The 16954-nt window shown below is 39.6% G+C and overlaps 1 protein-coding gene across 5 annotated transcripts in view; it reads left to right on the top strand.

Annotated features, from left to right (window-relative positions):
* The window catches only part of ntm (neurotrimin), a 692414-nt gene extending 686207 nt beyond the window's left edge, over positions 1-6207 (top strand). For 2 of the 5 annotated variants that reach the window (XM_084730699.1, XM_084730697.1), the window contains 2 exons: positions 164-199; positions 5048-6207. In XM_084730699.1, coding sequence (XP_084586825.1) covers positions 164-199; positions 5048-5148 — 137 coding nt within the window. In that variant the 3' untranslated portion in view covers positions 5149-6207. The remainder of the gene's footprint in view (positions 1-163; positions 200-5047) is intronic. The other 3 variants (XM_084730698.1, XM_084730700.1, XM_084730701.1) reach the window with 3 other exon arrangements.
* The last annotated feature ends 10747 nt before the right edge of the window (positions 6208-16954 follow it).

Below are 16954 nucleotides of genomic sequence, written 5' to 3'. Positions count from 1 at the left end.
TGTTGGCATTGTTATCAGTTTGAAGGATGTAACTGTGCAGCCACAATGTGAAAGTCCATGCAGCAGCAGCCTACTTTTCATGCTTTTCACAAGTGTTGTCAATGATGTGTTGCTGTTCTGTTTCCGATATGTTGCTCTGTTCCATTTGTTCCCCCTGGTGTAGTGGTAATTGAACCCACTAGCTCAACGCTATTGCAAGGTTAGTATTCTGCACCAGCATGCACTTCACCTGTCATGGATGATCGAAAGCATTAACTGCATGCTGGCACATGACAAACATCGCCATTTTCACAAACCGGAAGCTGGACTGCAGTGTCACGGAACAGACAAATTATTTCCGGGCTCTTTGATCGTGTCAAAGTGTAACATTTCAACAAATCTTTGTTCTCTTCATGAATTGACGTGTTAAAGCTGTTGTTTGGCGAAAGGAACGGCATAGCAAATGTCATGTGAATCTTTGTGAAAATGGTCATTGCAGCCTGTTTCATTAACCGTGTTTCATCTTTCTCCTTTGCAACCCTAACCGCCTCTCTGTGTGATGTGGCTTCATTTTGATTTTTGCATGCTTTTTCCCCCCCCATTGTAAGTATTCTTCATGTTTCATTGTTCTAATTTTTGTGCTTGTGTGTGATTGTTTGTACCTGTGTTTACTGTATTTCAACCTTACAGAAAATAGTGAAAGCAAACATAGAAAGCTGCAGAGCCTCACTGAAGGCTGACATGATTCTTGTATCGGCAAACTAGTGATGAACGTGATAAGCAAACGCAGGTGGGGTGGTGATGTTGCAGGGATAAACACCTCACCCACCCTGTCATTTCGTGTGTCCTTGTGACTGGTGGTTACAGCATCTTGTAAGCAAACCCACTCCATTAACACGATTGTATTATTGGCTTTGATTTTGGCTACGAGTGAACGTCATTATTCTAATTAGCCATATGCAGGATTAGGGATAATCCACTGTGGCAGAGTAATTGGATAGATGCCCCAAAGGAAACTGTGGTGAACTCATGGAAATCCAGGGGAAATGAGTAGTCATTGTGTTACAGGCTTCAAAGTTAAAATTTGTCCTCAATCCTCATAACAATGCGCTCATTTAGATGGAACTTGCCTCATCCCTGAAATGAGCACGATTAAAATGTGTTCCAGTTTTTGCATCATAAAAATGTATTGTACTTTAGCAGTAGATTCCTGAAAGCAGTTCAATCACTGCAACACTTAGTAACACTAGAATTCTACAGGTGCATTACTGAGCCAGTGCCTCGCATTTTTGTTAAATCTAAGGAAAATATAGGCTAAAGCATGTGTCTCCGATATATATTTTGAATTTATCGAGATTGTAGCCAAACGAATAAGGATCAGGTTAACCAGTTTTATTAGATAAATGAAACTAGAAAGATTGATTATTCACATTAGGGGCCTTTTCAGGTGATCTATAGTATATTGTCTAAAGTACATGGCAAGTGTATTTGGGGTGTGTCCAACTTGACTTTTGCTGGTTAAACAGTGCATAATGTGGATACAAAGTAAAGCGCAAGGCACCAGTTGTATTTTGTCTCTTTATTAATCATATGTGTATTTTGGGACATAACATGAATGAAACCAGTCATAATGCAATCTCCCATTCCCCTTAAATGCACACTGGAAAAGTGAACACAAGGACCCACTTGTATTGATGCACTGACCACAGTTTACTGCAGTTAATCTCAGGGCGGGGCGGGCCGGGTCGTAAAAATGAGCATTCTTATTAATTGTGGTTCGGTTAAAGGTGGGTGAAGTAGGGCTCCCCATTAAGAGAGACGCTATGTGCATTCATGCATGAGGCACACCAGCATGACTTCTTACTATGTGGATGGAAACATTCAACTGATTGAAGACAGCCTCTCGAAATCACTGAAGTAAATGGTTAAAGAAAACACTCATACATCAACACAACACAAATAAGAAATCACCTGGAAAGCTTATGCAGCTCAACATCATTTAATAGATGATTTAATGATCATTCAGGCGATCATTTTTAAATATTTACATGCACAAAGTAATGTCACTGCTCCAAGTATCATGACTATCTAAACAAAAAACTAAAAACTGTATTTATAAACTTGACAGGATTTAGGAAACGGGAAATATTTTTTAGACAGTTGAACAGTTTTACTGTATTTCTATGTGTGACACTTTTTGGGTGTGTAGAAGAACACAGAACATAATTTACCTTAGATCCTGACCATTCTTGTTGATGTGTCGGGAAATTCAAACAATCAGTGAAGTTACTGCTGCTGTGCCTTGTATGTAGACGTACACAACATCTCTCTTAACATCTCTCATCTCACTCTATTTCACCCATCTGCTCTTAATGTGGGACGATTTTTTTTTTGACCCATGGATTAACTGCAGATGACTGAAAACCTGCCTCTGAATAACGTGCCCTTCAAATAGCAGGAAAATACAGCGCCATCGACAAACAAAAACATGCCTATAGTTAATCACTTTCTGCTGCATCAAGATAGCAATGCCTTAACCTGAGCACACCTCATTTTAAGACCAAAATGCCATTGGGGGCAAGCATATTTGCAGCTTACACAGCCTGGGTGTTGGTGTGTTGGTTAGTAACTAGCAGTGACAGTTGTCGCTTTGCATTTGGTGTAAGATAGAGCCCTAGATTATTTCTGGCTCCTCATTGAAGAATTTTCTCCTGCAATTCTGGTAAAAATTGCAACATTCTGAAAATTATACTTCCAACATGTGTGCTATCACACTAGTCCGCATATTTTATATTTTATGTACCATAAGTAGAATTTTGTGCTCTTGTCAGACCTGGACAAGTGAGCGTTAAAGGTTGCTGACAGACTTACAGCTGTCCAAAGGAAAGGAAGGGCTTCATTTTAGCAAAACCTTGTGGGTTTTAAAAGCAGTTGTCAGTACTAAGAATGCCCTTGTTAAAGACAGAATGACCTTCTTTGAGCAATAAATGCTGAGCAACGTTCAATTTTAATCCTTTTAAACCTTACTGTAGCATTTGATGCTGCAGACCATGTCATTTTGATCGGAACAGTCAAAAATGGGTGCTATCTGCAGCACTGGTTCATTCCCTGCCTCACTAATGGAAGCTTTTACTGTATGTATCATTGTGATTTAATGATCACTTATAGTCGCCAGCAAAAATTGCTTCCCGTTTCCTGCTTCCGTCCATTATTATCATCCAAAAAAAGAAAAAACTACACATCCATATCCAGCCATGTCTGCCTGAGTATTAACAACATGATGCTTATCAATTATTCACTGACTGTATCACAAATGTTTTAGCAGGTTACAAAAACCATAAACAAAACCACATACTACTTATCTGAAATAAACTATTTTACCAACACAGGTGTATTTGGCTGCATATGCTAAATATTGCTAGTGATATCAACATATATTTTAGGGACACACATTAGAACAAAGGGTTATATCCTAATATAACCTTGAAGTACTCCCTACTACTGATGTAATCTCTTTTTGGCATCAGACGGAATTGGCTTCAATTCAAATTTACTTCACCCAACAAACCACAACAAAAATTGCATTTTGTGGGGAAATTCATTGTCCCCTGAATTATGTTCAGTGGCAGTGTTATTTTTTCAGAGCTCAACCAGACACTTAATGCCAACACACAAGTAAAAAGAACATGAATCATGTTTCAGTAAATGGAATATGTTGCCAGTGAACATTTTAAGCATTCATTAACATCAGCACACGTTATCAAATTCCAGCAGCTTAGCTCTGTGGTCATTAAAGTGAATGAATTTTCCACATATATTCAGTATGAATGTTTTGCAACTTGGCAGACATGTTCATTAAAAATGTTTACTATTTATGTTGATTTAAAAAAAAAAAAAAAGAAGTATTCCAGGCCTCATTACATTTCTCTCCACATCTTGTCTCCATTGCAGATTAGTTGCATGTAAATCTAATGTCGAGGAGACTTCATCCACAGATTCTGTAACAGCTTTCATGGCTCATAGTGCAACTAGATTCACTCAGTCTCAGACACTTCACACATATGAACTCAATGTTAATGCCATGTCACTAATAAAACCTCCACACCTCCTCATTTCCATTAATTCTAAACAATGAACAGTAATCACTGTGATGAATGTAATCACTCTATGTACACTGATTTGCATGACATGAAGTTTACAGTGTGAAGTCACTCTGTGTGTCAATACAAACAAAAGTACTGGTTTGCACTGTACAAGTCACTGTAACCACAAAGTCAGACATTGACACTGAGTTGCACCAACAAGGATTCATTTTTTAAACCTGATTAAATCATGGTTAAACTTATTATGTAAGCCTCAGTTTAAAGATTTTACTCTAAGCCTAGAATTAAATTTAATTCTGCTGCACCAAAGCTTTAAATCTGACTTAAAATGTGATCCAGTATTAATTTTGAACTTACACTAGAGGAGGTTTAATCTAACTTTTAAAATAGCTGCATATGCATATACATGGATTGAGCAAAAAAAGAAAGTTGAGGGACAAACTCAAGCCAATTGAATTCATTATGCATCCTTTCTTACATGGAACCATCATGAGTAGGCTAGCATTTGCAAACTTTTTAGCAAATAATTTTAAACATTTTGTTAACTTTTTAGCTAGCTAGCAAACTATGTTATGCTTTGTTAACCTTTTAGCCAGCTAGAAAACAATGTAATGCTTAAACTCATCTCATTTAATTTCAGTTAACATCAAACTTGGATTTACAAAAAAGGAGATTATTTTCTGACTGTGCAACAGAGCCCTGCTTAATTTTAAATCTGGATATACTCATTTGAACCCAGTTTTGCTAAAATCTGATTATAACTAATCTCAGATTGAATGAATCTTTTTTGGTGCAATCAAGTCTTAGTGGAAGGGTTTTACTTTGAGCCTCTGAATTGTCATTAGCACATAGTAGGCTCATTTAATGACTACCCTCCAGTCGTGCTAACAGTAAGGTAAAAACATCTTCATCATGAAACTTAAGTTGCTGTTTTTTTCTTCCTTTTTTTTTTTTAACCCTGTCAGGACCGAGAGCAGTTCAGGATGGCAGCGGCGGCGCGATGGGGGTGCACTCACACACCTGTCTCCTCTTCATAGCGCTTCTGCCCTTCCTGCTCCGATTTTGAAGAGGAATGGATTTGAACACAAGTATTTTGTGTGTGTGTATGTGTGTGTGTATGCGTGTGCGTGCGTGTGTGTGATATTTTTTTTTTCCCAACTGGAACCATAAACTGATGCACAGTGAGTGCATGAAGTATCCTGCTACGTAATAATGTTGACCCACTAAATAAGTACATAACAAAGATTTCTGTTGATTTTTTAGATTTCAAGGATGTAACAAATGTTTCACATTTTAATTGAATTATGTTGGATATTTTTCTCTCTAAATTATATTATTCTGGGTTGTCTCTTTTTATGTATATGTCTCGGGAAAAAAAAAAAGATTTCTGTTCAATCTGATGTCTCTTATTCAAATTGATTTGTCTTAATTTTAAACCGCATTGCATATTCATCTCAACTCCAGGAAAAGGCAAATTTACAGTGAGTACGAGAGGTGAATGTTAAATACCTCAAAGTCAAACCGAGACAGTGAAGCAGAAGGAATTTAGGTTACCCTGAGGCTGAAAGCCTGGTATTATCATATTTTAATGTATAATAATTATCATTCAGTCTGGTTGTTGAAAGCAGAATTGTTTTTGACCTTCAAGTATTTTTGTTCTCAGCATTATAGTGATATACTTGCAGTTGTGTTATGCTAATCTTTTAATTTTATTTTTTTTTTCAATTATGTTTAGTTTTAAATATTTTTTGAGAAGGGAAAATAATGAAGTTGTAATTATTTAGAACAAATATCCTAGTTTTATGTCTTTGTTGTCTTTTTCTTTCTTTACCAGTACAGTTGTACACAAAAATGGTGTCAAGAATAATTATGTCATAATTAAGTAGTTAAAAATGGAGGAAATGTTTACTCCGCTTGTGTGGAGTTCATGTCTGACTTAAGTAATGGAAATTTATGAATGCTGTTGCTACTTGTTTGAACATCTTGCCATCTCTACACGACACAGCTATTTGAGAAAAAAAAAATGTTCCTGTTCATGTTCCAAACCAGCACAGGAGGGTTGGAGACAGCTCAGTAAACTCATCTGGATAGAAAATAAACACTTTTTGCATGTATTTAGACACCAATAACCCAAAGACTTTAGCAGTTTATACAGCACCGTACTTCACATGATTTCTCTTTTCTAGTCTTGAAGGAATTGTTAGAATTATTTGGAGGGGGGGTTGTATGAGGAAGTTAGAGTCAGTGTATTACCTACCGGTCAACAACAAAAAATCTATATCAGTTTAAGTGTACCTTATGCTTAGAATATTTTCACCACTTTATCTTGCTGCCAGACAGCCATTTCCAACTGGAAACTACCGTTATGTAAGCTGAATAGTGTTCTCTCCAAACCAACCAAACTCCATAGGCAAAATAAGTCATTTTACCTTGCAGAACACAGGACTTGCTAGTCTACCACCACCTTGATCAGTTAGTTTGTTTGTGTTATTGTGTGACTTCTGTGTTATAAAAGGTTATTTGAGATTCACCACAGTCACACATTTACAAAACCAAACTAACTGATGGAGGCAGCAGTAGACCAAAAACTCTCATTTTCTGTGAGGTAAAATTACTGATTTTGCCAGTGGAGTCTGGTTGAGCAAGAGAGAGTGATACTGGCTTATATAACAGCGGTTTCCCATCTGAAAAGGTTGTCTGACAGCAAGGTAAAACAATGTAAATATTCTAAACTTATCATGCACTTAACCTGATACTGTTTTTTTTGTTGTTGTCCAGCATATACATTTACACTTTACACCGTTTTTTTTAGGTGGCTAAAATAGATTTTGCTGCTGACCCTGTCCACAGCAGTACACTGCTTAGCTTCCTACACCAGTACTCCTGCTGCCTCTCCAAACCGGGGACGTGTCAACCACCATTTACTATAGGTAAAACACTGACTATGGATGAGTACCTCATACAACCTCACTTCAGATAATACCATGCCTTTAACACCAAACAAAACACATTGACACTTGTTCCATAGTGTTTTCCTTTCACAAACAAGAGGGGAATCATGTTTTAATGTGTTTTAATATGAGTTCAACATGGGGGAAATTTGGAAAAAAGAAATCTAAATTCATTGATACCTTTAAACCAAAATGTACAGTATGTGGTTTATCACATTTTCGGCTCTTTTTGAAAAGAATTGCAGGCTTACTGCACAGTATGCAAGCCAACTGCAATAACCGAGATTGATCAAAGCAAAAAGGCTATAACTGTTCTTGTCACTTGATATATAGCTCGCAGTATCGGAAAAGACAGGAAGTGTGCAAAAAAAAAGAAAAAAAAATCATATTTGTGTGTCGCGTTGTGTTTTTCTGGAGAGAGATCAGCGCGGAGGCAGGTGAGAGGCAGCAAAGATGAGATGGGACCTCAGTTACCTCCGGTTGCGAGCGTGAGGATTTTATGCAACAATCAGAAACCTCTCACAACATGGCAGCGAGAATTAAAGCCAGTAATTTATCCTTTTTTCACGTCTCTTCTGTTGGCAAATTCATACCAACTGCCAGAGCACACTCAGGTTCCCCCCCAGCAGCGGAAAAGAGTGATGACAAAAAACAAAAAAAAAAAAAGCGAGGTTTGGTGTTAGGTTACTGGTTTTGTAACGCGGAAGGGAATTTTTAGACATCACGCCTCTCTCGACTGTTGGTTTCCACGATAACTGCACCCCACATCATTGGATTGTGCGCAGCGCGAAAGGATTTGCAGGATTCCATTAACACGACATCAAACAGGAACAGTGATTCTAAACAAATTAGTGTGTGTGTCTGTTTAGTGGCGGGGCAATGATGCGCTTCTTATGAACCCACAGCCCTGATTGAGTGTGTTTTTCACATATGGTTATTTTTAAATTAATGTGAGCTCAGTCGACACAGAGCAGGCCCGAAGGGAGGAGAGCAACAGAGCTGATGATCTCTGCTCAGTTCACATTCATCTTTTACTCTCTTGAAGGAAGAGTTTGGATTATTTCATGTGAGGCTGTAAAGAGGAACTTATCTATAGTCAGTGTTTGGAGAGGCAGAGAGGAGTACCAGGACATAAGCAAGGTAGCATTGCTGTGGACGGGGTCCAGTTTTGGGAAGGTTACTTTTAAATGTATTCCATTCCATTACAGAATACGTTAAGTAATATATTCTAAATACTTAATACTGTTTTAGCTTTGGAATGTGTTGCACACTTTCAAGCTGAGCCAAGCAAGTTGAGTCAAATTTCGCTTATATGTATCCCAAAATCAAAAATTACATTAGTCTCAGGGGGATTTACAATCTGTACAGACCCTCTGTTCTTAACGTTAGACCCTTCAAATACTCCAAAACTCTGACAGGGTCAGCAGCAAAATTTATTTTAGATGCAAAAATGCCCATCTAATCAACAACATCTGTATCAGTGCAAGAGTATGCTATATTTAGAATATTATCACCGTGTTACCTTGCTGTAAGACTGCTTTTTCCAGTTGGAAACTGATATTATATAAGCCAAATATCAATCACTTCAAAGCCACCAGACTCCATTGACAAAATCAGTCATTTTATCTCTCAGAATACATGAGTTGCTGCTCGATTGGTTAGTTTGTCTGTGCTGTTGTGCGACTTTGATTAATCCAAACTAACCTTTTAAAACACCAGAGTCACTCAATAACACAAACTACCAAACTGATTGAGGCAGCAGTAGACCAGGAGCAACTCTTATTATCTGTAAGGCAAAATGGCTGGTTTTGTCAATGGAGTCTGGTTGGTTTGGAGCGAGCAATGTTTGGCTTATAAAACAACAGTTTTCCATTGGAAAAGACTCTCTGACAGCAAGATAAAGTGGTGAAAATATTCTAAATATAGCGTACACTTACACAATTTATTTATTTTTTTGGTGGCTAAAATACACCTTGCTGCTGACTCTGTCCACAGTAGTACATTGCTTAACTTCCTACACAGGTACACCTGCTGCTTCTCCCAACTGGAGGCGTACCGACCACCATCTACTGTGGGTAGTACATTGAACATGGATAAGTACCTCATACAACTCCACTTCAAATAATATAAAAGCTATACCATTAAAAGTAAATCCAGATCTTTCCCCCTCTCTCGCCTCAGCTCTGGTGAGGTCTTGATTCGACCACAAGGCGCACCTCGGTTTTTCTTTTGAACTCAGCCCCTCTGTAGCCCTCAGTGATAACGAGGTTTGTGCTCCTCAGTGTGAAAAAAGAGCCGATATCCAAATCCAAACAGCATGAAACAGATAGGGCCATTATTGAAATTGATCAGGGTAATCATCAGCTGAATCTGACAGGCTAATCATGGTTTGTTTTCACACATGAGACAAAGAGAGAGAGACAGACACTGCAGACTATTATTCATCTCCAGCACAGTGATGTTTGGAAATTACACGGTAATTATTCCATCCTGGCTTGAAGGATGGCGCCACTGATCTCACGTCTGTTATGCACAGTCATTTTGCCACAAGATTAACCACATTTAAGACGAACTGAAGTCAGATCACCTCCCAGGGAGGTCTCTGCTGGGATCCCTTCAGATGGGTCTGCATTGAAGTGGTGGTGCTGTCAATAATGTACAAACAATCACAGCCTCATTGCTTTGAGTTCATTTAGAAGGTTGAAAATGTTTGCTTAATAGTTTGCCTGGAAATATCAATCAGCAACACGCACACACACACACACACACACAGCTCACTTCCTTTCTGCCTCTCACAAGAACACACACACACACACGCCACAGATTCTAGTGAGCTGAGACAGTTTAGTGTATATTTCTGCCTACATTTCTTTTGTATAACAGCCAAGCACACACAAAAACTGGCTTATTGGTTTTACTTTTTTACTACCTCTGAGCAACTGTTCAGCGATTTGCCCAGTTATTTAACGGTACGGCAGCTGACCCTTCGCCAAGCCCCGCCCACCTTAGTGACTGTTACTACATCTGTCAAGCTTTCCATTCTTGAACTGCACGCAGTTTACAGTAATAACACTGACAGATTTAACATTGAAATTGCCAGTAATCTTTGAAATACATGGTCTTCGATTCCACAGAGAAGTAAACAGAAGCAGGTTTTTCATTTCTAGCTCACAGAGTAGGGCTTTCTGGCGCAGCTTCACCAACTCCCAAGAGAAAACAGCTCAAGAACTGTAAAAAACTCTTGCAGCACTTGTAGTATGATGACCCTGATGAAGGCCAAAGCTGAAACGCACTGGCCTGAGAATGAAGTTGTTCGATGTGCTACAAGTTTTGCTGGGGTTTTTACATTAAGCGTATTTCATTGTGGATTTTGTTTGTTATAACGCTGACTCCCGCTAGCAGATTTCATAAGTGTGGCTGGCTACTGCAAGCTAATGCTAAAACTCCTCTCAAATTGACTTTAATATTTCCATCTGATACATTTTAAAACAAGAACCCTGCATGCATGATATAACATTAATGCTAGTGTCATGTCATTAGTCAGAGGCTAAAGAAAAATCCCAGAAAGCGATGAGCGATGAAATATGATTATATTGATATGATAGCTTCAGCGCAGAGGACCTTAACCTGGCTCAGACCAAAGAGACGAGCCAGAGAGAAATGCATCGATGGCTTACTTTCTGCACCAGCCCACATCTTTCTTCTCAAACACCCCCACATAGTATATGTATGTGTACCCTTGTGAAGTTTGGCTGGAGATAATGTTACTGCAGGTAGTAAGCTAGTTAGCTGCACACGCTTAAGTTTGAAGCTTACGCTAGAGCAGATGAAGACAAAGTTTAATCGCTTTGTTTTGCTGTTGTCTGAAAGACTACAAAAAAGACGCTACCCGCCAAACTCACCGGGTATCGCTTTTCTTAAAACCCCGCACTCACTGCTTCAGTGTGTAAGGAAATGCAAATCTTAACAGGTGTCTAAACTATGATTGGACAGTTGCTGTTTGGAGGAGGGGCTTAGCGAAGGGTCAACGACCACTCAGTATTTAGACCTGGTCATGGATGTGTATCTGTGTGCACTGTGTGCAAGGCTCATTCACACAAACCTCTGATAAACCACATTGCTGTATGGTCAGGATTCACAGCACTCCACAGTTTTCTGAAAGGACAGTGCAGACAGCTGAATGTTTGCAGTTTATTGCTTTGTCTTAAGTAATTGTAGTATTGTTTTTTTTCAGTCATATCAAATATACAGCATCATTTCTCAAGCCAAGCACACTATCACTGAGGAAAAACCCATGCAAGCCCTTACCTTTAGAACAGATCTCTACAGACCGGCAAGGCTGCTGTCAAAATATAATATGTAGATGAAATGAAAATGATCGCTTTTCCCCCATGTAACCAGAGGTAAGGAGGTGGTTGTATAGCTGGCTTCATGTAATAATCCGCCTAATAATAGCATCGCCATATGGTCACTATGGCAGCGACTCAGAGTTGAGGCTGCACTGAGAATCACAGACACTCATCCTCTGACTTTAGCTGCATCATTAAGAGGAACCCTGCTAATTGTTGATATCAAACGAGCATATTGTTTATTAGCTCTGATGAGATCGGCGATCACAGCGCCGAGCTGAAGGAGCCACACGGAGGCAGAGAGCGGCCTGAACTGATCTGAGGACGCAGGTGGAGAGCAGTTGGCACCTGTCTGATCGCTGCAGGAAATCCAGTTAAATCATATTCCTTAAGTTCTGGCCTTGGTCTGAGCTGCGTGCAGCTAAAAGAAAAAGTCTCATCTTCGTTTCCTTGTTCTTAAATCCCCGCTGCTCCAAACGTGTACGAAGCGGAGGCATGTGGAGGATGACGACCTATGCAGGCTGCCACTTTAAAGGCTTAATTTGGAGTGTTTTCTGACCTGAGGCCCTTTTGTATTACTTAGCACCAGAGTTCCTGATGCAGTATGGGCACTGGTAGCCTCAAGGTTAGACAAGCTGGCTTGCAGAGCAGTTAAATAAACACAATCACATTACATTTAGCAAGACAGTGTGATGTTTTGTGTTGCGCAACACAGCTATTTGCCATGTTATGGCTCATTTAGTTGAGAAAACTAATAAGCTCTCAGTTGGCCCTTATACTGTCCTGTTGTTAACTGGACTCATCCTGCATTATAAAACTGAAAGCTGTAGAAGTCTCACCCAGTGTGATGATTGCAGCTCTTTGCTAAATACAGTAACACCCTGCTTATGCAACCAATCTCTTTAGCAGTTAAAAAAAAGTTAGAAAAAATTAACATTGATTGTTTCTCCCCACGCTGTACGCTTCCAACGGCCGCATATAACATGCATCACGGTCGGGCAAACTAAACCCAGCAGGAGTTGACATACCTATTTCAATGGAAAATAAGCAACTTCCATAATTGAAAATAAGTCACCATCTTTCAAACAGTAGGCAGCCGTGCTGCAGTTTCTTTCTGCATGGCATTAAGAAAGTCAGCCTCTGTGCTGTCTTATTAGAGCAAATGCAAATGCTCCAAACTCCCACCAAGCATGACTTTTAAAAAGGATATGCAAGACACTCTGCAAGTCCCATTCAAGCCAAACTTATAATGATAAAACCTAGCAACCCGGGGAGAGGATCTTGGAAATACACTAGTAAAATATTTCTGATCCACCCCTAAAAGTTCAGTGAGGGAAACTGTAGTGAGAAAGGCCTGGATACACACAACTTTCCCTGTTTCTGTCTGACTCCAGTCAGCCAATTCTAAATCACAGCCCATGAAGGCTTATATTTTGGCAGTAGCGCTGCATATTTATGTTGATATGACCAATTCCATTGTCTGTTTGAAGACCGCATACGGATTGCAGGACTCATATTCTCTCTCAGCCCAAGCAAACACGGGCCCAGTTGGAATGTTGGCTGAGTTGAGGAAAAAATAATATGGGCGAATTTCTTTTCTTTGTCTCCATATGTGCAAGGCAGGAGAGCAGTCTTTGAGGAAAGTTTGATACAATTTCAGAAAAATGACTGAGCTTGTTTTTGCACCTACCAGATAGTACTATTAATTTTTAGGTGTTTTGTGACATTTGTGTGATTTGCATCGGAGTCTAGAAGAGATCATTTTTGGATGTGAACTTTGGTTTGACATGAGAAGTCAAACCTTTGTCTCAGCTACCAGGGGTTTATCATAGCAGACGCATGAAGTAGTCTCACGATCTGTCGGGGTTTATTTTGGATGATTCACATGAATAAAAATCTGCCCTTTGCCTGGCTACAAGTTCACAGGACTCTCTTCAGATTGGATTGTTCCCAAGTGGAGGGGGACATCATGCTATTCGACTCCCTGCATTGTAAAGGATTGTTGGTTCATATGTATTTTCTTGATGAAAAGTGTGTGCTCATATTTAAGACTGACAATAATAAAATGTTGTATCTTAAGATCGTGTGGTGTTTTTGGTGATTTTTCAGGTTTTATGCATGTTGAACGTACAGCAGGGGAGACAGGGGACAGCTGCAACCCCTTTCACATTTCTTTCAGTTAGTCAGAGACTATGAGGAGTAGACCAACCAAATCCTTATTTACTGAACTTACATCTGTCTGCTAACTACCCATACCATTTGAAGATTATTACATAATATATTGTTCACAATATGTATTTTAAAGGAAGAAGCCAGATGTTACAGATGACCCCAACCCTGGTTACAGTTGCAACATATATTTATAATATTCTAATAATATTTATTTAGTTACAGATGCTATTCAGTCAATATTTCAGCAGGAGACATGAAGAATGGAACCATTAGCAATGCAAAAAATATTAAACGTATTTATTTAAAAAAAAAAAAAAAAAGCTAGCTATACAGGCTAACTATTCCACTTAGAATTTAACCAAAAAAAAAAGATTCAACATTTTTTTTTTCAAGAAATTCAGTTGCAGGTGTTGAATGTTTCTTCCTGGTAGAAAGAGGATGTAACTCCTGACTGGAGGAATTAGACTTGTTGCAACTATGCCTGTTGCAACCGCCCCCAGTCTACCCTACCAGGAGAGTCTCAGTGCAGTTTGTGTCTGTCAGTATTTTTTGACAACTTCATGTATTATTTGTCATACTTCTGTTGAGTTAGCAATAATAAATATGCAGTGTTTGGTTATACTTAGTTTTAGGCATCAAAACTTGAGGAGATTTATTAGATTGAGGAAAAGATCATGGTTTGGGTTAAAATAACTACTTCTTTAAAAAATTAAACATTGATTATTGGTTTCACACTGAATTGAACCCTGGTCTCTTGTATGATCTGCTCCCTTTTACATTTGTTGTTATTACTTTGAAATTGGTGCTGTCACAAAAAATACTGATAATTTGTGAACATGAATGCATACAATATACATTTAGTGACTATTTTAAAAAATGCTGGGATACTGGGCTAATTATACACCTAAACAAATCAAATCTTTTGCTATAGTGCACTGCCAACAGACTTATCCACTGTGCACAAACAGCAGAGTTGCCGACAGTGGCACCGATCCAGAAAAAAGACAAACCTATTGATTTTCTGATCCCTCAGAAGTCCTGACCTTGGACTGAGCTCATTGTGGTCTGTCCGCTACATTACCAACAACCGCTAACTGCAGCTCTCTAAATGACACCAGTATGTCTTCAACACGCAGCGAACACAGTGTATTTTTAAGGGTTCTGGTACATCAATTATGTACAAGCACAGCGGGGGGTCTGCCACAACGCTCTGAACCTGTTTCTCTTCTTCCACCATGAATGTTAATTGCATACTGGAGCTGCATGCAAAAGCAATTTCCTCCTCTCATTCATTTGCTGTATAGATGATACATGTAACACAAATCTGGAGGTTTCCACTGTGAGCTTGTCACTGGCAGTGATGCTTGTGACCCGGGGCAATGCTTTACTATGTGATAAATAATGTAAAGCACGTCTATAATATGTACAGCATTTCAGGTTTTGTGCTTTTTATTGCATTTTTTAAGCAGTGACAGAAAAATGGCTTTGCAGTTGCTACCCCACCGCTCTACTTCAGCCTCAACAAATATTTAATTCATGCAAACATCTGCTCTCTGCAGCTGAGAGTTGCTCCATACACCAGAGACTGAATATAGTGATGCTGTTGGAGAGAGAACATATTTTTCTTTGCCTTATGCTAAAGGCTAGTGTCCCTAAAATCAGAGGAAACACAGAAATGCAAGTTGAGGCCATCCCAGGCTATGTGATTGCATGCTTTTTGAAGGCTGTGCTGTTTAATTACACCGTCACTTAAGATCAATGGAACTGATAAATCATTGAAGGGAGACAGTTGAGGACAAAACACTGAAACAAGCAAAACCATCTGTTCAGAATTTGCAGCAAGACAAGACTGTTCACACCTAGCATGTCTGGATTGAGAGTATTTGGATGCTTTGACCTTTGTGTGCGAAATGCAGTCTTTTGTCATCAAAAAGCAGGTGGAGCTATAGGCTTGGTGACTTATGGTAACTCTTTAAGAGGCTACCATTGGTTCTTGCTTGTTTCATTCATGTTTATGTAAAATCGGATGCAGCCTGCCTCATTTTCTTCTTTTGGGCTCTCCCCATCCCATGTAAGGTCAGAACTGTCAATTTTTGCAACTAGTCAACAGCTTAAAACTTTTGGGTCAAAGTTTAAGATAACTGACCCTTCGCTAAAGTTTTCCATCTGACGTTTTAAAACAAGAATGCTGTGAAAATGCATATGTAAAGTTACCTAACAGCTGCATGAATGACGTATAACATTAATGCTTAAGAACTGACTAAAGTAGACTAACCAAAGCTAGCTTACATCTCAGCAAACATTAGTCAGATGGTGACGTGTGACATTTACATGATAGATTACAGACATTCACCCATTAACATGGGAAAAGGAAGTGCAGGGATTCAATTAGCACAGCGGACCTTGAGACAGTTACCCAGCTAGACCAACTGGACTGTGATTGCCCCAGGAGGGGAGCCAGGATTAAGCTAAAATGCTGCCATCCAGATTCATGAAATACTGAGTATCGCTCTTCTCAGAGCCTCATGCACACTGCCTCAATATGTAGAGAAATGCAAAGCTGGACAGGCCTGCGGGGCCCTAGTTACAGTGGCTAATATATAATTGGATAATTGCTGTCCAACCTTCTTAGCGAAGGGTCAGCTGAACCCTGTACAATGGTGCAGACACACTAGATCCATTGACGGATGCAAAATCAACCAATCCTATTCATTTTCTATTGAGAGCCAGAGATCCCACCGCGCAGTAGACCTACATGATGGATACTGCACACTGAGCTGACAGACCACTTGCCGTATCCGAATTAGCTTAATCACAACTTGACCTTAATGTAATGCAAATGAGTCCACCAAGTGCAACCCAGGAAACTCAGATCAAATTGTGACACTAGACAGTGTTGATCACATATGAACATTCTGTTACTCTGGACAGCAGGGTCAGCAGTAATATGATGGATCATTGTACTGAAAAGGGAACTGAGCCAGCAGGCAAAGATTTCAGCGTGCGAGTCAGTCTATGTTGCATTGCTCACCTTTGGCCATAAGCTTGGGGTTTTGAATGAGACTGCGCATACGTGAAATAAGAAATGTGTTTTTTTTCCATAGAGAGGCTGGGCTCAGCCTTAGAGATAGTGTGAGGAGCTAAGGCACCTGGAGGGAGCCCAGGGTAGAGCCGCTGCTCCGTCGCGTTGAAAGGAGCCAGCTGAGGTGGTTTGGGCATCTGACCAGGATGCCTCCTGGGTGCCTTCCATCGGAGGTTTTCTGGGTACGTCCAACTGGGAGGAGACTCTGGGGTTAACCTAGAAATGGAGGGATTACATATCTTATTTGGCCTGCGAATGCCTCAGGATCCCCCAGGAGCAGCTGGAGAGTTTTGCCTGAAGCCTCCGGCACAGAGCAGA

This window comes from Lutjanus erythropterus, chromosome 11, assembly GCF_056507025.1.
Source record: "Lutjanus erythropterus isolate fLutEry1 chromosome 11, fLutEry1.hap2, whole genome shotgun sequence".
NCBI lineage: Eukaryota > Metazoa > Chordata > Actinopteri > Lutjaniformes > Lutjanidae > Lutjanus > Lutjanus erythropterus.
This window is presented reverse-complemented; position numbering and strand designations above follow the sequence as displayed.